The sequence below is a fragment of the Oryx dammah genome, unplaced genomic scaffold (assembly GCF_014754425.2).
Source record: "Oryx dammah isolate SB20612 unplaced genomic scaffold, SCBI_Odam_1.1 HiC_scaffold_24, whole genome shotgun sequence".
Lineage (NCBI taxonomy): Eukaryota > Metazoa > Chordata > Mammalia > Artiodactyla > Bovidae > Oryx > Oryx dammah.
Window position 1 is genome coordinate 69,561,291 of NW_024070208.1, and position 27,009 is coordinate 69,588,299.

The window sequence follows — 27,009 nt, forward strand, 5'->3', positions numbered from 1 at the left end:
AAAGCATCAATTCTTTGGCACTCAGCTTTCTTCACAGTCCAACTCTCACATCCATACATGACTACTGGAAAAACCATAGCCTTGACTAGATGGACCTTTGTTGGCAAAGTAATGTCTCTGCTTTTGAATATGCTATCTAGGTTGGTTCATAACTTTCTTTCCAAGGAGTAAGTGTCTTTTAATTTCATGGCTGCAATCACCATCTGCAGTGATTTTGGAGCCCCAAAAATAAAGTCTGACACTGTTTCCACTGTTTCCCCATCTATCTGCCATGAAGTGATGGGACTGGATGCCATGATCTTTGTTTTCTGAATGTTGAGCTTTAGGCCAACTTTTTCACTCTCCTCTTTCACTTTCATCATTTAGTTCCTCTTCCATCATGGCTACATAATTTTATATTTTCTACTTGATCACTTATTTTTCTCTTTAACTTGAGAACTAAATGAAAAGTTTTCATGAATTCTGACATTTTGTTTGGATCCATGGCTCCAGTTGGTGGTCCACTGAAACATCTCACAGAGGTCACTTCAGATTCCTGATCTCTAGGGCATATTTTGGAACTTTTACCAAATAAAGGGATCGTGTAAAACAGGCAATTTTTTTAAAGTCAGGCATTAAAGGCCATAGATTCCTCACCAGAATATTATTTTGAACATTATTTTCTGTTCATTTTATTGTATATTATTTAAAAACATTAAAAAAAAAAAGGAATTTAACAAGTATTTATTTTTGTTTGTGCTGGGCCTTTGTTGCTTTGTATGGGCTTTCTCTTGCTGTTTCTCTTGTTGAGGGCTGCTCTCTAATTGCAATGTGCAGATGGCTTCTCTTATTACAGAACACAGGCTATAGGGTGCTCAGGCCCAGTAATTGTGGTGCACAGGCTTAGTTGCCCTGCAGCATGTGGGATCTTTCCAGATGAGGGATCAAAGCTGTGTCCCCTGCATTGGCAGGCAGATGCTTAACCACTGAACTACCCGGGAAGTCCTCTGCTCATATTGGAATGAGGAAACTAAGATCAAAGTTCTTAAATGATTTCACATATGGTGTTAATGATTGATTCCAAGTTCCCTAATTTATAGTTCAAGTCCTCTAATTTCTTGCTTTAAGGCAGTTTCTCCACTCTCATCTAGTTAGGCTCAAATTTACTTTATTTTGCTGCTAAGTCTAAACCTACATCCTTTACACTCTGGGCAGACCCTAGTTAATTGAGAAACAGGGTGGGGGATTTTGTTTCTCCCTCCTACTCCTCCCTTTGCTATCCTTATGGGCAGGGCTTTTGCCACATTGAGGAGATGAAGGATGAACATGGGTCCCTACAGTCCTGCTGTCAGGGGTTATCCTGCTCATCCTGATACCATGCGTGTCCCCAAGAAAGTGTTATCCATTTTGCTATGTTTTAAGTATGAATTTGTATCAACATGGGAATCCAATTTTCTGTCTCCCTGTCTTATTTCAGACCCTTCGCCTGAGTAACTCGGCCATAGGGAAGACCACTACAGGCCAGATAGTCAACCTGCTGTCCAACGATGTGAACAGGTTTGACAGTGTAAGTGCCTAAGGGATCCTCTTTCATTTTTCACTGGGTTCAGCTTTTTGGGAGCCAAGTGCCAGGGTTTGGTGTCAGCCAGGGTTCTATTGAGAACCTGATAAGGGTTGTTGTTACCCAGCTCTCATCTTTTCTGTGTGCAACTTACATGTAAAAATATGTATTGTCCTGTGGATTAGAATTTTATTTTTCTAATACTAGATAGGCAGTGGTGTTCTATCCCAGCTCGGTTAGTGTCCCTAGAGGTCCTCCTGGTGTAGCCCTTCTTGGCACATGCTGTCAGTGTTGCTGAACTGTTTTCCTCCTCTGGATGGTAAAGTCTTGGTGGGCAGGGATTGTTATTTCCCCTGTGCCCTGTTCAGTGCTGCTGCACAGGGAGCCTGTGAGAAATAGGCCAAGTAGGTGGTCTCCAGCCAGACTCAACTTGCTCTCAGCTGTCAACCCCACACTCAGTTTTTTTTTCACACTTACCTTATGACTGTGCAGTACTTGTTTCCTCTGTTTCCCCATCAATTTGCCATGAAGTGATGGGACTGGATGCCAAGATCTTAGTTTTCTGAATGTTGAGTTTTAAGCCAACTTTTTCACTATCTTTTTTCACTTTTTATCAAGAAGCTCTTTAGTTCTTCACTTTCTCCTTAATTGTGGTGTCATCTGCATATCTGAGGTTATTGATATTTCTCCTGGCAATCTTGATTCAAGCTTGTGCTTCATCCAGTCCAGCATTTCTCATGATGTACTTTGCATATATTTTTGGGCTCCAAAATCACTGCAGATGGTGACTGCAGACATTAAACTAAAAGATGCTTGCTCCTTGAAAGAAAAGTTATGACCAAAATAGACAGCATATTCAAAAGCAGAGACATTACTTTGCCAACAAAGGTCCATCTAGTTAAGGCTATGGTTTTTCCAGTAGTCATGTATGGATGTGAGAGTTGGACTATAAAGAAAGCTGAGTGCCAAAGAATTGATGCTTTTGAACTGTGGTGATTGAGAAGACTCTTGAGAGTCCCTTGGACTGCAAGGAGATCCAACCAGTCCATCCTAAAGGAAATCAGTACTGAATATTCATTGGAAGGACTGATGCTGAAATTCTAATACTTTGGCCACCTGATGGGAAAAACTGACTCATTTGAAAAGACTGAGATGCTGGGAAAGATTGAAGGCGGGAGGAGAAGGGGACGTCAGAGGATGAGATGGTTGGATGGCATCACAAACTCAATGAACATGAGTTTGAGCAAGCTCTTGGATTTGCTGATGGACATGGAAGCCTGGCATGCTTCATTCCATGGGGTTGCAAAGAGTCAGACATGACTGACTGAACTGAATGAAGATAATGGTGACCTCCTTCAAAAGGTCCTGTGTATGCACTGCCACAGTCAGTGTCCCCAACCCTGTAGCAGGTCACAGCCAACCCATGCCTCTGCCAGAGACTCTTGGACACTCATGGGCAAGTCTGGGTTAGTCTTTTGTGGGGTCACTGCTTTTTTTTCCTTGGTCCTTGTGCACACAAGGGTTTTTTTTTTTTTTTTCTTCTGCCCTCCAAGAGTCTGTTTCCCCAGTCCTGTGTAAGTTTTGGTGGCCCTATGGTGGGGTTAATGGTGATCTCCTCCAAGAGGGCTTATGCCATACCCAGGTCTGCTGCACCCAGAGCCCCTGCCCCTGTGGCAGGCCACTGCTGACCTGTACCTCCTCAGGAGACCCTCAAACACTCAAAGGCAGGTACTAGCTCAGTCTCTGTGGGGTCTCCTGGTGTGCATAAGATTTTGATGGCCACAGGACTGGAAAAGGTCAGTTTTCATTCCAATCCCAAAGAAACTCAATGCCAAAGAATGTTCAAACTACCACACAGTTGCACTCATCTCACACACTAGCAAAGTAATGCTCAAAATTCTTCAAGCCATGCTTCAACAGTGTGTGAATGGTCCAGAAATTCAAGCTGGATTTAGAAAAGGCAGAGGAACAAAATTGCAAACATCCATTGGATCATAGAAAAAGCAAGAGAGTTCTAGAAAAATATCTACTTCTGCCTTATTGACTATTCCAAAGCCTTTGACTGTGTGAATCACAACAAACTGTGGAAAATTCTTCAAGAGATGGGAATACCAGACCGCCTGACCTGCCTCCTGAGAAATTTACATGCAAGTCAAAAAGCAAGTTAGAACTGGACATGGAACAACAGTCTGGTTCCAAATCAGGAAGGGAGCACATCAAGGCTGTATGTTGTCACCCTGCTTATATAACTTATACGTAGAGTACATGAATTGAAAAGCTGGGCTGGATGAAGCACAAGCTGTACAAAAAAGATCTTAATGACACAGATAAACATGATAGCACGATCACTTACCTCGAAATATCCTGGAGTATGAAGTCAAGTGCACCTTAGGAAGCATTTCTATCAACTAAGCTAGTGGGCATGATGGAATTCCAGTTGAGCTATTTTAAATCCTAAAAAATGATGCTGTTAAAGTACTCCACACAAAATGCCAGCAAATTTGGAAAACTAAGCAGCGACCACTGGACTGGAAAAGGTCAGTTTTCATCCCAATCTCAAAGAAGGGCAATGTCAAAGAATATTCCGAGTACCACACAGTTGCACTCATTTCACATGCTAGCAAGGTAATGCTCAAAATCATTCAAGCTAGGCTCCAATAGTACAGGAACAAAGAAATTCCAGATGTATAAGCTGGATTTAGAAAAGGCAGAGGAATCATAGATCAAATTGCCAACATTCCTTGGGTCATAGAAAAATGAAGGGAATTCCAGAAGAACATCTACTTCTGCTTCATTAACTATACTAAAGCCTTTCACTGCGTGGATCCCAATAAAATGTGGGAAATTCTTTAAGAGATGGGAATACTAGACCACCTACCTGCCTCTCAAGAAACCTGTATGCCGGTCAAGAAGAGAGAGTTAGAATTGTACATAGAATAACGGACTGGTTCCAAATGAGGAAAGGAATATGGCAAGGCTGTATATTGTCACCCTGCTTATTCAGCTTTTATACAGACTACATCTTGTGGAATCCTCGGGGTGAAGCTCAAGCTGTAATCAAGATTGCTGGGAGAAATATCAATAACCTCAGATGTGCAAATGACACCACCCTAATGGCCAAAAACAAAGAAGAACTAAAAAGCCTCTTGATGAAGGTGAAAGTGGAGAGTTAAAAAGCTGACTTAAAACTCAACATTCAACAAACTAAGATCATGGCACCCAGTCCCATCAATTCATGGCAAATAGATGGGGAAACAATGGAAACAGTGACTCACTTTGTTTTCTTGGGCTCCCAAATCAATGTAGATGGTAACTGTAGCCATGAAATTAAAAGATGCTTGTTCCTTGGGAAAAAAAATGTTATAACAAAGCTAGATAGCCTATTAACAAAAGACATCACTTTTCTGACAAAGGTCCATGTGGTGAAAGCTATGGTTTTTTCACTAGTCTTATATGGAATGAGAGTTGGACCATATCATGAAGTCTGAGCACCAAAGAATTAATACTTTCAAACTGTGGTGCTGGAGAAAACTCCTGAGAGTCTCTTGGATAGGAAAGAGATCAAACCAGTCAATCCTAAAGGAAATCAACCCTGAACATTCGTTGGATTGACTGATGGTGAAGCCAAAGCTTTAATCCTTTGGCCACATGATATGAAGAGTTGACTCACTGGAAAAGACCTTGATGCTGGGAAAGATTGAGGGCAAGAGGAGAAGGGGACAAGAGAGGATGAGATAGTTGGATGGCATCACTGTCTCAATGGACATGAGTTTGAGCAAGCTCTTGGAGATAGTGAAGGACAGGGAAGTCTGGTGTGCTGCAGTCCATGGGGGGTCACAAAGAGTCGGAAATGGCTAAGTATGAACAACAACAACTTCTCTTTCAGTTATTCATTCATCAGACATGAAGTCAGGTACCTCTTCAATTTCAGGGATGAATAAGGCTTAGTTTCTGCCCTGGAGAAGTCAAAGCCCATCAGGGAGGTAAATACACAAGTCATTACTGGAAGGAGTGGTAGTACCATAATGTAGACTTTCCTGGGTTTGCAGGGAGCCCCAGGGAAAAAGGAGTCTGAATTTTGGGACACAGAGAGAGTTTAGGGATGCCCTGAGATCATTTGCATTGTTGACAAAATCATTTTCCTTCCAGTGTGCCTGTCTGCTTCTCCCTGGACATCCCTGAACCCAGCCTTGTGCTGCCCCAGAACAGCATCATCTGGGGAGGGTGCTTTGATTTCTGCTTCAGCAGGTTTAAAACCCACTGAGATCATTTCTATTTAGGCTCCTGTCTCCTCCTTCAGAGCAGATTGTTTCTAAATGTGTGCTTATGGTTTTGCTTTTATATGGTTCTAAGAAGATTTTGTCTTTTTCTTTTAAGGTAATGGTACGCTTGCACATCCTGTGGATTGGGCCACTTAATGCTATCACAGTGATCGTCCTGCTCTGGATGGAAATAGGAATATCATCTCTTGCCGGGATGGCACTCCTCATTATTTTTATGCTTTTGCAAAGCTTCTCTGGGAAGTTGTTTTTATCACTCCGGTAAGAGAAACACTGGTTTAAAAAAAATAGATGATATGTACTTGGTGAATCCACAGTCTACTCTATGATTTTGTTAAAACAAAAAACACAAAACACAAAACACAACCTTTTCTGATCTCTTTTTTTGCATGTGTTGTAGACCCTTCAGGCTTAGCTAGTGGAGGCTCTATCCTTAAACCAAAGACTGATCTTGAAGGGGGAAAGGTGAAGCCATTTCCTGGCTCTTCCTGGAATTGTGCTTGAATAAGTATAGTATCTGTAAGCAGAATTTACCTAAGTCCAGGTTATTTAAACATTATTAAATAGTAATCATCCTATAGGCCCAATTCAAGCTGCATATATTTTTGCTATGCTTGTATTAGGATCATTTTCAGTTATTTAAGTTCATGTCTTGTTTTTAATTCACTGTTTGCATTAAGTTATCAGAACTCCAAGGGCATAAAGACATAAATTTATAAAGCCCCACAGTACCAGCAGCTTATGTGATAAAACAGTGTCTAGTGATGAAGGGTCTAATGGTGATGAGTCAGACTGGAAGCATATATCAGGGGATTGGAGGTGTGTTGTTGTTCAGATTGTCAGGTGATGGAGATACACTGTTTGAAGTGCATTGAGCTCTTTTCCTTTCTTTTTTTGGTGACTTTATGCATGTTATTTTTCTCTACTTGGAATTTAATTTCTTATCTTTACCACAGAAAGATGTTCCTTATCCTCTGAAGCCCTGTTTGAGTGCTATCAGATCTCTGAAGCTTTTCTTGCTCTCCTTTCCCAGTGGAATTCACAGCCGCATCTTTTCTGTTCCCCAGGACTTTAATCCTATTTTATTATAGCACATTGTCTTTCCATTATATTCGGGTGTCTTCTGCCCTCCCTACCTGACCACAACCTCCTTGGGCATGTGGTTTGTACTTGACTTACTTCAGGTCTTCCTTAGCCAATACTGCAAGTTCTCCAAGTTATTTGTTGAATTGGGCTGAATGGTTGACTTCCTAATTGAAGTCTTCCTCCGTTTGTACTCTGTGTAGGACCTGCCTGTGTTGTCAGCCTAGGAGAGATGTAGGAAATCATTTGATCCCTGGTCTTTGACTGTGCCACTGCTGCTGTCAGTAAGGAAATTTTTGCTGTGATCACTAAGGCTCATCTCTCACGTTTGTTCCCTTAGGAGTAAGGCTGCAGCTTTCACAGACACCAGGCTCAGGACCATGAATGAAGTTATAACTGGCATCAGAACAATAAAAATGTATGCTTGGGAAAAGTCATTTGAAGAGCTTATTACCAGATTGAGAAGGTAACTTTCTGTATATGTCAAACCACAGTTCGTACTTTTTTCTTTCCTGTTTTTACTGAATGGTTTAAAAGTATTACTGTTCTTTTATTTACCATCCTCCTAAAGGAAAAATATATATGCTTCTTTCTTATATATAAATGAAATTTCACATATCAATACCCCAAATCCCAAGGAAGCAATGATCCTAAGATGTTAGTATTTGAGTTGATGACATTTAAACTAAAACTACAATTTATGTTAGTATAGAACAAGTGGGAAGATTGTAGAGATTGTATATTTGTATTGGGCCATACTTTATGAATCACTATTTTTTATTCCAAACAGAGCCATGAAAATACCATTCCTTTTGAATTTGCTTTAGGTTTATAGCAATTTTTTTCCATCTTTCATTTAAATATCTGATCAGTGTTTATACTCCAGCGCGAGGTATTCATAATTCTCTGGCTGCACCCTGTTACCTTTCACCTTTGCACCTTTGTGAGGGCCCCTCCCTCTGCTGGGAATACACTCTCTCATCTTCCTTCTTCTCTGGCTTCCACCAACTCTGACTGACTTCCTCTCATCTTCTCAGGGTCCATGTATGTGTGAATTGCCCTAACTTTACTGCTCTGGGTTACACATCTCTGCTCTATGCTCCCATGGGGGCCATGCTGGCTGCCTCTGTCTAAAGTCTTGGTGGACATATGAAATCTTAGTTCCCTGACTGGGGATCAAATCCATGGCCGCTGTGTTAGAAGCATGGAATCTTAACCACTGGGCCACCTGTCTTCTTTTCTAAGTTCATGAACTCCTGGAAAGGACAAGTTCTCTCTTTCTGTCATCCTCAAGGTACCCTGCACAGGACTTGTGATTTTTGTAGAATGAATGTTCAAACTCAAGTGTTATTAACCCCAAATGTTTTAAAGTGTGACATTAAGCCTCCATTTAGTTGGGAGAGTGAAGTGGTGATGAAGTGTGTGGTCCTTGGGTCGAGGCAGAGCCCAAGTATGCACTGTACAGTGTCTCCGTGATGTGAGGGATGGTTCATCTTAATCTGTGTCCACTCCCTAGAAAGGGGCCACTCATGCAGGGCACTTGAATTCATAGCTTGGATGTTGATGCTTCTTTTAAAATCTATTTTCTTCTCTCTTTTACAGGAAGGAAATTTCCAAGATTCTGAGACGTTCCTACCTTGATGGAATGAATTTGATATTCTTTGACACTGCAAGCAAAGTCATCCTTTTTGTCACCTTTACCACCTATGTGCTTCTTGGCAACATGATCACAGTTAACCAAGTGTTTTTGGGCATAACACTGTACCAAGTTGTACAGTTTACAGGCATCCTCCTCTTCCCCATAGCCATTGAGAACGTAGCAGAAACAATCGCCAGTGTCCGAAGAATCAAGGTTTGGTGACATAACTTTTTAAAGTTTTAGATAGATTTTAGGTAAAATGATTCCTTTTATTTGGTGTCACTGTGTGTCAGTTAGGTGAGATTTAATGCTTTCGGACATAGCTGGTAGCTGTTCCAAAATGTCATATATACTCCCCTCTCTTCTTTGGTAGAACACATTACAAATAATGTAAGATCACTGCTCATTTATGAGCAGCAGTAGCAGAGGCACAGGGTTCTTGATGTACAAGTGATGGCTGCAGGGCAACTAAAATGTCTAAAAGCAAAAGAACTAAACAGATTGCATCTCCTGTGTTAACTTTAATGACTAGCAACTGTGTTCAGTCCTGGGGTGAATTGGATTCCTCTCTGAGTCTGGAGGGAAAGAACTTGCTGAGAGGTCCTGCTTCTTGGACAGGAAGAGTGGCCTCAGATTCACTTAATTCACTCTTTAAAAATGGTTTCTTTCCTCCACAGATGGTTTGCTTGTTGATTTCTGAACATGCCTTTTAGATCTGACTTGTCTTCTTTACCCTTACTCTTTAATCCTATCTCTAATTGGCTTCTTCCTTTCAGATTTGTGATTTCCACCATACCCACTGTCTCCTTTTTTTCTGTCTCTGTATTGCCAAGGGCAAATAATTTACATCACCAAAATAAGAGCCTGGCATACAGTAGGCTCTAAATACTTGAACGTTTATAAGTAGGTCTGAAATGAAGGTAAACTGGCTTTGTGAGCCAGCCTGGGCATGAGCTTTATAAAATATTTAATTTCTTTTGTCCTTCTCCTCAGTGATGAACAGACAGTAACAGATCCATAGTGAAGTTAGATAGGTCTGGATGTGATTTTATTTTATATTTGGGTCTTATGATAAAAGTTGAATTTTTTAATGATGAAGTTTCTATATACTATAAAAAAAAATGATTACTCACAAAGCACATCAGTTGTACAGGGTCAGTTCTGGTCCCCTGAGTTTTGTCATTCTTTCTGCCAGGGGCTTCTAGCAACACTGTTAAGGGATGGTCCATTCAGTTCAATAATTTTTTTTCCCCTTAGCTTTCACATCTAGAAAGAAAACACTTAGGAATATCCATGGACCATAGTCACATTGTCAATGACAGGGTAATGTGTCCAGATGGAGGCTTCATACATGTGCTGTACTGCTGTGATTTTGTTACAGTGCTGTGATTTTGACACAGCCACTATCTTTGATTGCTGTTGCCAGGGCTCACTGTGTGGTCTCGGTACACACAAAGTATTACAGGTTTTCTCATTTAATCCTGACAGCAATTGAATGAGATTAGCATGTGTCCCTGCTTTACAATTAAGGAAACAGGTTTCTGTATCAGGTGAAACAACTCACCCATCCTCAAATAGCCTGTAAATGACATTCTAGGATTCTACCCAAAGCCTGGTTTCTTAGCCATTGTTACATTATTGTCTTCTTAGTAACTTCTGCCAAGTGGAGTAACTCCTCACGTGAGATTTACATCAACTAGTCTGACTCTGAAGATATGCAAAAGTTCCCTGCTTCTTGAAAAATTAAAAATTTTAACTGTTAGCTCCACTGGCCATTCTGTTTCCTAGCACTCTGACAAGTGAGGAGGGAGGGAGGTGGTAAGGTTGTCTCTGTGACTGCCACAATCACCCCCTCTTTGGGGTCTGGGCTCAGTCTGTTGGGCCCCCTGGGTCACCTTCTCTTCTCTCATTGATTTAAGCAAATACTGCTGAGCCTCCAGTAGCCCCATGAGCCTCTCCCAGCACTTTCATTCACGCTGTTCCAGGGCTTCCATTTATGCACACCAGTCCAGCGCCACCCAGCATCATGTCGGGTGGGCTGATGTTAACTCCCTGGTAGTGTTCCAAGCCCCATGACAGCTGACTGTGTCTGGTATACTGTGTCTGATTCTTTAGTGTAGTGCCTGGACCATACTGGACATATCATGGGCATCAAATACATACTGGATTGACTGAAACAACAGTTACAGGAAGTGGCTGGGAGCCTACAGAGGCCCAGGGTGGCTCAACCTGCACTAGAAGCCGGAGAAATGCAGAGGGAGGGAGGAGACTGGGGTTAGCCTTCCTGGAACGTTGATCTTTGGTGTGTGCATGTGGTAGTGTGTTTCAACTTAGGGGAGCTGGATCTTATCAAGAATGGAAATAAATCTGAATCTTCCCTTTGTTTTCTGTGTCTGTCTGTGTATCAAACCAGCCCAACTGGACTCACTAGCCCTGCTCTCTAAAGAGAGGAGTTGTGGCTAGCATAGCCCGGTGTTCATGTAGACTCTGCTGGCCTGGCTCCTGGTCTGGGCTCTTGAGTCTTGTAGATAATTAGGAACACTCAGTCTTGATTAACAAAGTTAGCCAGAAAGTCTTGCCAGCCATCATGAGATAAAAGAAGATTAAAACCATCAGACTTTATGCTAAAATGTATCTGGAGTCCAAAGATGATCTTGACACAGAATTTCCTCCTGTTTGGAGTTGGCCAGTCTTTTTTCTCTTTTTCTTTTCTTTCTTGTTTTCATTTTATTTATTTATTTTTAATTGGAGGATAATTGCTTTATAATGTTGTATTGATTTCTACTGTACAAGATCGTGAATCAGTCATAATTATACATATATCCCCTCTTAAACCTCCAACTCTTTTCAATCCTGTGGACTGTAGCCCACCAGACTCCTCTGTCCATGGAATTCTCCAGGCAAGAATATTGGAGTTGGTTGCCGTTTCCTTTTCCAGCAGTTCTTCCCAACCCAGGGATCGAACCTGGGTCTCCCGCATTGTAGGTAGATTCTTTACCATCTTAGCTACCAGGGAAGTCCTGTTTTCATTTTATTTATTTATTTATTTATTTTTAACTGGAGGATAATTACTTTACAATGTTATGTTGGTTTCTTCCATGCAATATCATGAATCAGTCATAATTATACATATATATCACCTCCCTCTTAAACCTCCCTCCCCTCCACATCCCACTCCTCTAGGTTGTCACAGAGCACCAGGTTGAGCTCCCTGTGTTACACAGCAACTTCTCTCTAGCTAAGTTGCTCAGTCATGTCCAACTCTTTGCAACCCCCTGGACTGTAGCCCACTAGGCTCCTCTGTCCATGGGATTCCCCAGGCAAGAATACTGGAGTGGGTTTCCATTTCCTACTCCAGGGGATCTTCCCAACCTAGGGATTGAAGCCGTGTCTCCTGCATTGGCAGGTTGATTCTTTACCACTGAACCACCTCTGTTTTACACATGATAGTGTATATATGTCAGTGCTATTTTTCTCTCAGCCTCTCCTTTATGTCCCAGCCTCTCCTTCCTGTGCTGTGTCCAGAAGTCTGTTCTCTACATCTGCTTCTCCATTCCTTCCCTGCAAATAGATTCATCAGTATCATTTTTCTAGATTCCATATTTATGCATTTATTTATGATATTTGTTTTTCTTTTTCTGACTTACTTCTCTGTATATAACAGGCTGTAGTTTCATCCACCTCACTACAACTGACTCAAATTCATTCCTTTCTATGGAATTGCCAATATTCTTTGGATCTTAGAGAAAGCAAGGGAATTCCAGAAAAATATTTATTTTTGCCTCATTGACTATGCTAAAGCGTTTGACTGTATGGATCAAAACAAACTGGAAAATTTTTACAGATTTAGGAATACTAGACCATCTTACCTGTCTCCTGAGAAACCTGTATGCAGGTCGAGAAGCAACAGTTAGAACTGGACATGGAACAATGGACTGGTTCAAAATTGGGAAAGGAATACAGCAAGGCTGTATATTGTCACCACGTGTATTTAACTTATATGTAGAGTACATCATGAGAAATGCCAGACTGGCATTTGTGAGTTATAAACAGGAATCAAGAATGCTGGGAGAAATATCAGCAACCTCAGATATGTAGATGATATGTAGAGGGTGAAAAATGAGAGTGAAAAAGCTGTTTTAAAACTCAGTATTAAAAAACTAAGATCATGGCATCTGATCCCATCACTTCATGGTAAATAGGAGGGGAAAAGTTCTAAGCAGTGACGGATTTTCTCTTCTTGAGCTCTAAAATCACTGCAGATGGTGACTGCAGCCTTGATATTAGAAGACGCTTGTTTCTTGGAAGGAAAGCTATGGCAAACCTAGACAACCTATTAAAAAGGAAAGACATCATCTTGCTAACAAGATGTAAGATCTGTATAGTCAAAGTTATGGTCTTTCTAGTAGTCATGTATAGATGTGAGAGCTGGACCATAAAGAAGGCTGAGCACCAAAGAATTGATGCTTTCAAACTGTGGTGCTGGAGAAGACTCGTGAAAGCCCCTTGGACAGCAAGGAGATCAAACCAGTCAATCCTAAAGGAAATCAACCCTGGGTATTCATATGAAGGACTGATGTTGAAGCTGAGCTTCTATACTTTGGCCACCTGATGCGAAGAGCTAACTCAATGGAAAAGACTGATGCTGGAAAAGATTGAGGGCAGGAGATGAAGCAGGCAACAGAGGATAAGATGGTTGGATGACATCACTGATTCAAAGGACTTGGGCAAACTCTGGGAGATGATGAAGGACAGGGAGGCCTGGTGTGCTGCAGTCCATGGGGTTGCAAAGAGTCAGACACGACTTAGTGATGGAAAAACAACAACAAATATTTCATTGTATATATGTACCACAATTTCTTTATCCATTCATCTGTCAATGAATATCTAGATTTCTTCCATGTCCTGGCTATTGTAAATAGTACTACAGTGAACATTGAGGTACACATGTCTTTTTGAAATATGGTTTTTCTCAGGGTGAATGTTCAGTTGTGAATTGCTGGGTCATATGGTAGTTTTATTCCTAGAATTTTAAGGACTTCCATACTGTTCTCCATAGTGGCTGTATGGATTTACATTCCCACCAACAGTGTAAGAGGGTCCCCCTTTTTACACATCCTCTCCAGCATTTATTGTTTGAAGGTAATTTGATGATGGCTAATCTGAGTGGTATGAGGTGGTACCTCATTTAGTTTTGATTTGTGTCTTGAAAAGAAATGCAAAAAAGCAAAAAGGCTGTCTGGGGAGGACTTACAAATAGCTGTGAAAAGAAGAGAAGCAAAAAGCAAACGAGAAAAGGAAAGATATAAACATCTGATTGCAGAGTTCCAAAGAAGAGCAAGAAAAGAAAGCCTTCCTCAGCCATCAATGCAAAGAAATAGAGGAAAAGAACAGAATGGGAAAGACTAGAGATCTTTTCAAGAAAATTAGAGATACCAAGGGAACATTTCATGCAAAGATGGGCTCGATAAAGGACAGAAATAGTCTGGACCTAACAGAAGCAGAAGATATTAAGAAGAGGTGGCAAGAATACACAGAACTGTACAAAAAAGATCTTCATGACACGGATAATCATGATGGTGTGATCACTCACCTAGAGCCAGACATCCTGGAATGTGAAGTCAAGTGGGCCTTAGAAAGCATCTCTATGAACAAAGCTAGTGGAGGTGATGGAATTCCAGTTGAGCTATTTCAAATCCTGAAAGATGATGCTGTGGAAGCACTACACTCAATATGCCAGCAAATTTGGAAAACTCAGCAGTGGCCACAGGACTGGAAAAGGTCAGTTTTCATTCCAATCCCAAAGAAAGGCAATGCCAAAGAATGCTCAAACTACCACACAATTGCACTCATCTCACACGCTAGTAAAGTAATGCTCAAAATTCACCAAGCCAGGCTTCAGCAATACGTGAACTGTGAACTTCCTGATGTTCAAGCTGGTTTTAGAAAAGGCAGAGGAACCAAGATCAAGTTGCCAACATCCGCTGGATCATGGAAAAAGCAAGAGAGTTCCAGAAAAACAGCTATTTCTGCTTTATTGACTATGCCAAAGCCTTTGACTGTGTGGATCACAATAAACTTGGAAAATTCTGAGAGAGATGGGAATACCAGACCACCTAACCTGCCTCTTGAGAAATCTGTATGCAGGTCAGTAAGCAACAGTTAGAACTGGACATGGAAAAAGACTGGTTCCAAATAGGAAAAGGAGTATGTCAAGGCTGTATATTGTCACCCTGCTTATTTAACTTATATGCAGAGTACCTAACAATGAGTCAACTCTTCACATGAGGTGGCCAAAGTACTGGAGTTTCAGCTTTAGCATCATTCCTTCCAAAGAAATCCCAGGGCTGATCTCCTTCAGAATGGACTGGTTGGATCTTCTTACAGTCCAAGGGACTCTCAAGAGTCTTCTCCAACACCACAGTTCAAACGTATCAACTCTTCAGCTCTCGGCCTTCTTAGTCCAACTCTCACATCCATACATGACCACTGGAAAAAACATAGCCTTGACTAGACGGACCTTTGTTGGCAAAGTAATGTCTCTGCTTTTGAATATACTATCCAGGTTGGTCATAACTTTTCTTCCAAGGAGTAAGTGTCTTTTAATTTCATGGCTGCAGTCACCATCTTCAGTGAATTTGGAGCCCCCCCCAATAAAGTCTGACACTGTTTCCACAGTTTCCCCATCTATTTCCCATGAAGTGATGGGACCAGATGCCATGATCTTCGTTTTCTGAATGTTGAGCTTTAGGCAAACTTTTTCACTCTCCATTTTCACTTTCATCAAGAGGCTTTTGAGTTCCTCTTCACTTTCTGCTATAACGGTGGTGTCATCTGCATATCTGAGGTTATTGATATGTCTCCCGGCAATCTTGATTTCAGCTTGTGCGTCTTCCAGCCCAGCATTTCTCATGATGTACTCTGCATATAAGTTAGATAAGCAGGGTGACAATATACAGCCTTGACATACTCCTTTTCCTATTTGGAACCAGTCTGTTGTTCCATGTCCAGTTCTAACTGTTACTTCCTAACCTGCATACAGATTCCTCAAGAGGCAGGTCAGGTGTTCTGGCATTCCCATCTCTTTCAGAATTTTCCACAGTTTATTGTGATCCACACAGTCAAAGGCTTTGGCATAGTCAATAAAGCAGAAATAGCTGTTTTTCTGGAACTCTCTTGCTTTTTCCATGATCCAGCGGATGTTGGCAACTTGATCTCTGTTTCCTCTGCCTTTCCTAAAACCAGCTTGAACATCTGGAAGTTCATCGTTCACGTATTGCTGAAGCCTGGCTTGGAGAATTTTGAGCATTACTTTACTAGCATGTGAGATGAGTGCAATTGTGCGGTAGTTTGAGCATTCTTTGGCATTGCCTTTCTTTGGGATTGGAATGAAAACTGACCTTTTACAGGCCTGTGGCCACTGCTGAGTTTTCCAAAGTTGCTGGCATATTGAGTGCAGCACTTTCACAGCATCATCTTTCAGGATTTGAAACATCTCAACTGGAATTTCATCACCTCCACTAGCTTTATTTGTAGTGATGCTTTCCAAGGCCCACTTGACTTCACATTCCAAGATGTCTGGCTCTAGATGAATGATCACACCATCATGATTATCTGGGTTGTGAAGATCTTTTTTGTACAGTTCTTCTGTGTATTCTTGCCACCTCCTAATATCTTCTGCTTCTGTTAGGTCCATACCATTTCTGTCCTTTATCGAGCCCATCTTTGCATGAAATGTTCCCTTGGTATCTCTAATTTTCTTGAAGAGATCTCTAGTTTTTCCCATTCTGTTCTTTTCCTCTATTTCTTTGCATTGATTGCTGAAGAAGGCTTTCTTATCTCTTCTTGCTGTTCTTTGGAACTCTGCATTCAGATGCTTATATCTTTCCTTTTCTCCTTGGCTTTTCGCCTCTCTTCTCTTCACAGCTATTTGTAAGGCCTCCCCAGACAGCCATTTTGCTTTTTTGCATTTCTTTTCCATGGGGATGGTCTTGATCCCTATCTCCTGTACAATGTCACGAACCTCATTCCATAGTTCATCAGGCACTCTATCTATCAGATCTAGGCCCTTAAATCTATTTCTCACTTCCACTGTATAATCATAAGGGATTTGATTTAGGTCATACCTGAATGGTCTAGCGGCTTTCCCTACTTTCTTAAATTTAAGTCTGAATTTGGTAATAAGGAGTTCATGAGCTGAGCAACAGTCAGCTCCTGGTCTTGTTTTTGTTGACTGTATAGAGCTTCTCCATCTTTGGCTGCATAGAATATAATCAATCTGATTTCAGTGTTGACCATCTGGTGATGTCCGTGTGTAGAGTCTTCTCTTGTGTTGTTGGAAGAGGGTGTTTGTTATGACCAGTGCATTTGCTTGGCAAAACTCTATTAGTCTTTGCCCTGCTTCATTCTGCATTCCAAGGCCAAATTTGCCTGTTACTCCAGGTGTTTCTTGACTTCCTCCTTTTGCATTCCAGTCCCCTACAAGGAAAAGGACATCTTTTTGGGGTGTTAGTTCTAAAAGGTCTTGTAGGTCTTCATAAAACCGTTCAACTTCAGCTTCTTCAGCATTACTGGTTGGGGCATAGACTTGGATAACTGTGATATTGAATGGTTTGCCTTGGAGACAAACAGAGATCACTCTGTCATTTTTAAGATTGCATCCAAGTACTGCATTTCAGACTCTTTTGTTGACCATGATGGCTACTCCATTTCTTCTGAGGGATTCCTGCCTGCAGTAGTAGATATAATGGTCATCTGAGTTAAATTCACCCATTCCAGTCCATTTTAGTTTGCTGATTCCTAGAATGTTGACGTTCACCTTTGCCATTGCTTGTTTGACCACTTCCAATTTGCCTTGATTCATGTACCTGACATTCCAGATTCCTATGCAATATTGCTCTTTACAGCATCGGACCTTGCTTCTATCATCAGTCACATCCACAACTGGGTATTGTTTCTGTTTTGGCTTCATCCCTTCATTCTTTCTGGAGTTATTTCTCCACTGATCTCCAGTAGCATATTGGGCACCTACTGACCTGGGGAGTTCCTCTTTCAGTATCCTATCATTCTGCTTTTTCATACTGTTCATGGGGTTCTCAAGGCAAGAATACTGAAGTGGTTTGCCATTCCCTTCTCTAGTGGACCACATTCTGTCAGACCTCTCCACCATGACCCACCCATCTTGGGTTGCCCCACGGGCATGGTTTAGTTTCATTGAGTTAGACATGGCTGTGGTCCTAGTGTGACTAGATTGACTAGTTTTCTGTGAGTATGGTTTCAGTGTGTCTGCCCTCTGATGTGTCTTGCAACACCTACCATCTTACTTGGGTTTCTCTTACCTTGGGCGTGGGGTATCTCTTGATGGCTGCTCCAGCAAAGCACAGCCACTGCTCGTTACGTTGGACAAGGTGTATCTCCTTACCACTGCCCTTCCTGACCTTCAATGTGGGCTAGCTCCTCTAGGCCCTCCTGTGTCCCAGGTTGCTCCTCCCGGCCACTGCCCCTGGCCTCGGGTGCCTCCCCTGGCCTCCAGCTCGGGGTGGCTCCTCCTGGCCGCTGCCCCTGGCCTTGGGTGCTGGGTGGCTCCTCAGGGCCACTGCCCCTGGCCTCGGGCTTGAGGTGGCTTCTCCTGGCCACCCCAACCTCGGACACAGGGTAGCTCCTCTTGGCTGCCTCCCTTGGCCTCGGACTTGGGTAGCTCCTCTTGGCCACCGCCCCTGGCCTGGGACGTGGGGTGTCTCCTCCCGGCCGCCATTGACCTCAGACGCATGGTAGCTCCTCCTGGCCGCCGCCCCTGACGTCGGACTTGGGTAGCTCCTCTTGGCCATTCCTGCACCATCGCCACCTGGCACTCTCGGCTGCTGCCCCTGACCTCGGACGTGGGGTAACTCCTCTCAGCCGCGCTTAGAGCGCCGGGTCGCAGCCGCTTTACTCGATCACCTAGTAGTATAAAAACCTGTTGTAAATCAGCCATTTGTGCAGCTAATTTTCCACCCGTTTTTCTCTGGGTAGACCAAAGAACATCAAAGTCTTTATGCCATTCTTGCAGAAAGTGCGCAGTCTGTTCACTCTGAAGTAATGCCACTCTTGCTACAGCTGCTGTAGTGGCTATAGCAATAATTCCTAAAACGGCAGCAATTAACAGTCCGATAAATCGTTCAGTGTGTTTTAACACTTTCTTAAGGATTTCTTCTACAATACAGACTGTGGGGTAACCTGCCATGGTCTATTCATTTTTACGGGAAGCCATACTCCAGATCTGATTTTTAGAATATATAGAGAATAGTCATTCTGAAATTGGAGAGAAGAATTGATACAAGTGTAAAAGGAACAATTTTGACAAGTAACCCAGAAGAGGCATTATAAAAAGTAGGTCCTATAAAAAATACAAAAGGTACATGAACAGATGCTTTAATCCAATGGGTTGAATTTTTATCAAAATGTAAGGAATGGCCAGATGCTATAGAATTAAATTGCCCCTTCCATGCTGATATGGGTTGGAAGGCAGCTGATATTTTCCACAATTCTGAATGTAAAGGCATATAAGGTAATTTAGGTAAGGGAGGGGAGAAACTCCCTCCATGCCAATATATAGAGCTAATAACAATGTTATTGATAGAGTCTAAAGTATTATTTAACAATATAGGCAAATCCAAGTTATTATTTTTGTCCAAAGGATCTCCTTTGGGATGCCAATCAGTAATTTCTCCATCAGAAGTATTGGCCATAATGTGTCCAGTATTAGCTTTACATAATTTCCATTGTACCCAATGTTCTGTTCCAGATTTTATAGAAATAATACAGTTAGGTAGATGGGGTGGAAACAGTAGTGTTTTCTCCTGTAATATTAAATGAAATGCTTCTAATAAGAAAAAATGAGTTTTGTTCCCTTGAGGTTCTTTAACTATAGATTACCAACTTTGTAATCCTCTTTTTAGACAATGAGTTTCCACTCCCATACATATAGGGATTTGTTCCCACAGTATAATTAACACTAACATTTGAAAGTTGTCAAGCCTCTTCTTCTGGTTTTAAAGGAAGGTTTAGGTCAAAAGATCTGGGTAACGAAGAAGAGTCATTTATGAAAACTGGAACAGAAGAATCCTCCCACATAATTGGCCTTAATAGGGGAGGATTGGGCACATATGCCCAATAAGTATGATTGGCATCTACCGTGGTAGTTACCACAGATAACATAGCCAAGAACAAGGTAGCCAAGGTCAAAGGCTGTCCCTGTTCTTTGACCAGTTTTTCCTATTCAATGGTCAATTTCTTCAATTGACCCCATGTGGGCAGTTTGGCTTTGTTGGTCCTTGGAGCTGATTCAGGGCAGTTGCTGATTATCAGTTTTGTTATCCCCATCACTGGCGGCTCTCTGGGAGGATCGATGTCAAACCATGTCCTCTTTTTTCCTTACTTTGATATGCCTTCTTGGTATCCAATGGTGTTGTCCATCATCTGAAATGACAAGAGCATAGCCTCGTCCTTTTTTAAGTCTAAAGCCCTTACACCAATTGTTCATAGCATTTTCCAACCATACTGGAGTATTATCTGCAATCATTTGACCAGGAGTATAATTTTTACTAAGAACGGTGTTCTGAAAATGTAATGTTGCTGCTGGCATTGTATGATCCAATTGTAAGTCCAAAAAATTTAAAGTAAATTAGCTTGGGCTAATTTCTCTTTTGGTGTCATCAGTATGCCATACTTTTCTCCCCCTTTCTGTTTAAATAACAAATTTTTAGAGTATGATGAGTGCGTTCAAGACCACAATGAGTGGTCTTGAGAATTATATGGAATACCTGTAGAATGAGAAATATTCCAATCAGATAAAAATTTTGCCAAACCATGACTCACATATGCAGGGCCATTATCAGTTTTAACATGTTTTGGTAGGCCCATGTAAGAAAAGGCCTGCAAAAAATGTGAGATAACATGAGCAGATGTTTCTTCAGAATGAGCAGAAGCATAAATCATGACCATATATGTATCCACAGAAATATGAACAGCTCCCAAACGTCCAAAAGAAGGGACATAAGTAATATCAGTCTGCCAAATATCACTGGGATAAAGGCCTCTGGGATTAACCCCTGTAGTTGTAGGAATGTGGTAAGAGAGTATATATAGGGCAGGCAGAAACAATATTTCTGGCCTCTTGTCTGGATAATGGAAATTTATTCATCAAGCCATGTATATTTATATGTGTGAGTTGATGAAATTCATAAGGAGTAAGAAAAGCAATTAACAAAGAGTTGATGGAATCATTGCCCTTTGCCAATGGTCCAGGCAATTTAGAATGAGATCTGATATGTGTAATGTAAAAAGGGGCAGAATGAAGCCTTCCTGTATTTTGTAATTGAGATAAGATTGTAATAATAGATGATTTAGAAGAAGCCTTTGGTAGAGATATGGTTTCAATAATTTGTATTATCTGTATAGCATATTGAGAATCTGATATAATATTTAAAGCTGTAGAAACATCCTGTAATAAGGTAGCAATAGCCTCTAATTCATCTTTTTGAACAGAGGCTAGGGTAGATTGACAAACCTTTGTTGTGGGTCCAGTATAACCGGCTTTGAGAGTTTTATTTGTGTCAGTAAAATACATGGGGGCATTAGCAAGAGAGTAATAATAGGAATTATCCATTTATATTTAGCAGCAATAGTAATCAAAGATGACTTTGGAAAATGGTTATGAACCTCACCTATGAAATCAGCAATGGTGATTTGCCAATCCATACTGGTAACAAATAATCTATGGATTTGATCATTAGTGAAAGGAAAAACAATTTCATATGGCTCATAACCAGAAAGTTGTATACATCTGGATCTCATTTTTGAAATAAAAAAGGAAATAAGCATTATGTAATTAGTCATTATTTTCTCAGGAGTGTGGGATAAAATTCCCCATTCACGGATACCCTGCAGTTGTCATAATATTCCTGTGAAGTGAAGTCGCTCAGTCGTGTCTGACTCTTTGCCTCCCCATGGACTGTAGCCTATCAGGCTCCTCCGTCCATGGGACTTTCCAGGCAAGAGTGGTGGAGTGGATTGCCATTTCCTTCTCCAGGGTATCTTCTCGACCCAGGAATTGAACCTGGGTCTCCTGCATTGCAGGCAGACGCTTTACCGTCTGAGCCAACAGGGAAGCCAATATTCCTGTAGGGGAATCTAAAGCAGGAAGAATAAGTAAAGAAATTGGCACAGTCAGATCTACTTGTTTAAGTTGTCTTTATTGTATAGCTTGATTTACAAGATCCAATTTCGTTTAGCCTGTTCTGTTAGTATATAGGGTCTGTTTAAATCAGATTCACCTTGTAGGATTTGAAATATATGTGTTAGGGAATGACTGGGAATTCCTAAAGATGGTTGTAACCAATTTATATTTCCTAATAATTTCTGAAAATCATTTAAAATTTTCAAGAAATCAGTTCAAATTTGTATTTTTTGTGGTTTAATAATATTTCTTTGCAATATATATCCTAAATAGGTATATGGTTCCTGCTCTTGTGATTTATCAACAGCAATATATAACCCATATTCTTTTAATTTAATCTCTGTATTTAAGAAAATACATTGAAGTTCCTCAGCAGAAGGAGAAGCTAAAAGAATATCATTGATATAGTGGATAATATAAGCATGAGGGAATTGTTTCCTAATAAATTTAAGTGGTTGAGAGATGTATAATCGATATAATGTAGGACTATTAAGCATTCCTTGTGGCAATACCTTTCAGTAATATTGAGACACTGGTTTTTTATTATTAATTGACGGTATAGTAAAAGCAAAACGGAGAGCATTAGATTCTTGTAGAGGAATAGTATAAAAACAATCTTTAAGATCAATGATTTTTATTTTCCAATTTCATGGTATCATAGAAGGTGACAGAAAGCCTGGTTGTAAAGCACCCGTAGGTTTGATTGTAGCATTAATTTTTCTTAAATCAGTTAACATTCTCCATTTCCCAGATTTCTTCTTAATAACAAAGGCAGGAGAATTCTAAGGACTAGTATTTGAGGCAATATGATTAAGAAATAATTGTTCCTCTACTAGCTGTTCAAGAGCCTGTAACTTTTCATGTGATAGGGGCTACTGCTCTGTCCAAGTAGGCTCATCAGATTTCCATATCAACTTTAGTGCTGTTTTCATTTTTTGGCAGTGGCCTCACTAAAAAGCCTGTGTATTTTGAACAGGATTGTATCCCATATTTACCATAATTTGTTTAGCTTGAGAAGATATAGTAATAGTAAGAATTGTTACATAAGCTGTCCGTTGCATCAATAGATCTCATCCCCATAAATTAATAGGGATATCTGCAACTAAAGGTTGTAAAGTGGTAGGTTGTTGTTTGGGGCCTGAACAGGTCAAAATATTAGTACTTTTTTGAATATTTTGCATAGTTCCAATTCCTGATGCTGGGAAAGATTGAGGGCAGGAGGAGAAGGGGACGACAGAGGATGAGATGGCTGGATGGCATCACTGACTCTATGTACATGAATTTGGGTGAACTCTGGGAGTTGGTGATGGACAGGGAGGCCTGGTGTGCTGCTATTCATGGGGTTGCAGACACTCAGACACAACTGAGTGACTGAACTGAACTGAACCAAATAATGATGACGGTGAACATCTTTTCATGTAATTATTAGCCATCTATATCTTTGCTTTGGAGAAATGTCTGCTTAGGTCTTTTGCCCACTTTTTGATTGGGTCATTTGTTTTTCTGGTATTGATTTGTATAAGCTGCTTGTATATTTTTGAAATTAACCCTTTGTCAGTTGTTTCATTTGCTATTATTTTTTCCCATTCTGAGGGTTGTCTTTTCACCTTGTTTACAGTTTCCTTTTCTGTGCAAAAGCTTTTAAATTTACTTAGGTCCCATTGTTAATTTATTTTTTTTTATTTCCATTACTGTAGGAGGTGGGTCATAGAGGATCTTGCTGTGATTTATGTCCTAGTGTTCTTTCTATGTTTTCCTCTGAGATTCTATAGTTTATGGTCTTATATTTAGATCTTTAATCCATTTTGAGTTTGTCTTTGTGTATGGTGTTAGGAAGTATTTTAATTTCATTCTTTTACATGTAATTATCCAGTTTTCCCAGCAGCACTTATTGAGGAAACTATCTTTGCCCCATTTTATATTCTTGCTTCCTTTGTCAAAAATAAGGGTACCAGATTTTGTTAGTGCTTCGGCTGCAAAGATGTAGAAGTTTTGAAAGATTTACCCCTAAGCTTACTTGTACTGTAGGCAGCGTTGTTTTTAATGAACATTTTTGCAGAATGCATTATTTTTCAGGAACAGGTATATTGTATTATAATAGAAGTCCTGAACTTCGTTTATACTTAGTGGATGCTTAATAAATGCTGACAGATTTTTTTATAATTAACTACATCACAAGAATTTTAAAAAGTGATTTCAAGGAATGACTGTACTGATAATGAACCAGATGACAAAATCACTTGAATTGTCTAGAATATAAAAGCTTTAAAAGTCATAATAATTTGCATGGTATAGTTATTACTACTATTTTAGAGAAGCAGAGATAACGTTTAATTTTCAAAGTTTGAGAAACAATCATCCATTAGTTTGAGAAGTTGAGTAATAGGAAACCATACTTGTTTTCAAACCATTTACAAACTGTGAAAAAGCAGCTGGTCACAAAATACAGAACCATTAAACTGCAGTCCTATTGACAATCCTTGGCTTGTCAGGGACACTCATCACTGGCAATTCTTCAATATTTACAGTCTGTGTAAAAATATCACCCTGGGCAATTCATGTTCTGTTGTCTTCTTTGATGCACTTTGTGTATGGTACTGCCTCACTCAAGGTGGTGGAAGTTAGCAAAACATCTACTCCAGAGTTAAAAACATTCACAAAATCATTAGCAATGAGTCATCTCGCTTTCTCTGCTTTGATAAAATAGTTCTTATAATTTTCTTTTAATAAGAAAGTTTCCTGAGAGGATTCTTCCCCTCACCACATCATTGAACCCTTCTTGTTTAGTTGCAGCATACATGGCTCCAGTAGACACATCAATGTCAACTCAGTGACCATATTCTAACCTATCGAATCTTGCCATATTTGATGCCAGTTCTTATGTACACAGTACATGGTAGCAGACAATTGACTAACTGGTTGGGGCAGGGACACTTCAATTACTTTGGCCTCTCAGACTCAAAGAGATTAGCAGCTTTGGACCAAAGAGATTGTACTTTACTTGACAATTCTGGTATAAGATATTCCTTTGGAATTCCTATATATCGTTTGCTCACATCTGTTAAACTGGGAAGCATAAATGGTTTGAACAGGATCTTAAATTGTGGTAGAGTCTTAGAGATCCTGCCCAGCTAGTATACTCAACACAATGGCACATCATCCACTCATCTAGTTAAGATTTTGGGCACATCACTGAATTCACCAGGGGAATGAGGCCATGACAAGAAACTAAGTCATAGCTGGATGTTAAACCAACAACCTCATAGTGGGCAGCAGGATTGCTGGTTGATCCTCTGGAACCTGATCCTAAAGCAGTGAAGCAAGTGAATGCTGACACAGCCACTGCATTCCCCCCTGAGCTTCCTCCAGTTATAAGCCAATTTGAATCCTTACTCTCACCATGAGACTTCTGCTTCTTCTTTTCTATATATTGTTTGAATAACTCCATGGGTTTTTAACTGGTCCAAAAATGTCATCTGTGCTTCTGTATCCCATAGCAGACTCATCTGAGTTTGTTTTTATTATTAACAGAGCTCCCTGATCCAGCAACCTCTGTGGAATTTAAGGTGATACATAACTTTTCAGTATGTTTGATGCACATGTTGTCTCAATGCCAGATGTGCTAAAGTTGTCTTTTACTGCAGTAGGAATTTCATCTAAATCCCCCAGTGAGTGACCTTACATCTTTTCTCTGATTCTTCAACTTGCTCTAAGACCACCTCTTCTGATACAGTAACTTGGTCTTCTTGATAAAGGAGAGCTATCTTTGACAGAGCTCAGTTGGAGTAACCTGGCCTTGTTCTAATGCCACAGAACTTCTTGGAGGGTCCAACCTAACGTGGTCCTTGTGCCCTGCCTGCCACTACCAGGGCCTGGTGACAAAGGAGGAAGAGGAACAGTTGTTCTTTTGAAGTAGAAGGTGGTTATCAAATTTGTAGCTCTATGGCACAATAGATAAGGGTGTCAAGGACTTGAAGGCTATTTATGAGGTTTAGGGTAGTAGGTTACTATTCACGTCCGTTTACTTTTTTGAACATCATCACGTGCTTGTTTCAGTTGCTCCCTGTGTTGGTTAAGATTCTGTGCCTGTAGGTCATAGAATTATGCATGGTAAAGCTACTTTTCACAGAAATATAGTTTGCTTTTCACTCATGCAAGAAACCTTGTAAGGCTTTGTATCTGTTTTCTGGGGCTGGCATAACCAAGTACTACAAACCAGGTGGTTCAAACAATAGAAATTTATTGTTTCCCAGTTGTGGAGGTTGGAAGTCTGAAATCCAGGTGTCAGCAGGGTCACTGATCCCTCTGATTTCTGGTCACAGGGAGAATCTTTCTTTGCCTCTTCTAGATTTTGGTGGTTGCAGGCAAACCTTGGGTTCCTTGGTTTATAACTGCCACCACTCCAGTTTCCGTTTTCTTCAGGTGGCTGTTTTCTGCCTGTGTTTTCTCTGGGTCTCCTTATAAGGACATCAGTCATATTGGATTCAGGGCCAACCTGACTCCAGTATGACTGCATCTTAATCAGACCCTAATTCCAAATGAAGTCACGTTTTGATGTAACTGGAGTTCCTAGATAGGACTTCAGCATATCTTTTGGGAGAGGGATATAATTTAACCTGTAACAAGCTCCATGGCTAGTGTGATCCTCCATCATGTCAAATGCATTGACCTTGACAATGCTGGCAGCCTCCAAGGCCCAGGCCATGCGGTGGAGAAAGGTCCTGGTTGTTGTCACCCTCCACTGACCTGGATTTAGTCACGTGGCTGCTCCTATCTGCTCAGGAGGCTGGAGAGAGAGGGCCTCTTTCCAGGTTGCCATGTGCAGCTAAAACCCAAGGTTTTGTTAGCATGGAAGAAAGAGAGCAGGTTTTGAGGACAGCTAGTAGTCTCTGCCACATGTTCATAGTACTTGGGGGTGGGGGTGGGAGTGGTCTCTCTTGTTCAATTTTTTTCCCCACTGTGTGTTTTCTCATTGAATTATTTTTAGCATTTAAAGTGTAAGAGGGAGTTTCCTGTATATGATTATCTTAGTTTTCTAATGATTTTCAAGACTTTATTTTATTCAGCTAAATTGCATTGAATAGTTCCTATTAATAATTGGTGTGGAAAATAGCAAGAAGTGGAAGATGTGATCATTCTGTTGAGGACGAGAGGACTTTGACTAAGGAGCAGAGACAAGTGTTTGTGAAAAGATGCTTGTGAAAAGTAAGAGAGATAGAGACTTAATAGCATTATCTTTTAAGAATGATGA

The 27,009-nt window shown here is 40.7% G+C and overlaps 1 protein-coding gene across 1 annotated transcript in view; it reads left to right on the forward strand.

Annotated features, from left to right (window-relative positions):
* LOC120883239 (multidrug resistance-associated protein 4-like) overlaps positions 1–27,009 on the forward strand; it is a 236,405-nt gene that overhangs the window by 72,589 nt on the left and 136,807 nt on the right. The window contains exons 5-8 of the mRNA XM_040267267.1: positions 1,457–1,546; positions 5,918–6,081; positions 7,244–7,369; positions 8,506–8,755. Of these exons, the coding sequence (XP_040123201.1) occupies positions 1,457–1,546; positions 5,918–6,081; positions 7,244–7,369; positions 8,506–8,755 (630 nt within the window). The remainder of the gene's footprint in view (positions 1–1,456; positions 1,547–5,917; positions 6,082–7,243; positions 7,370–8,505; positions 8,756–27,009) is intronic.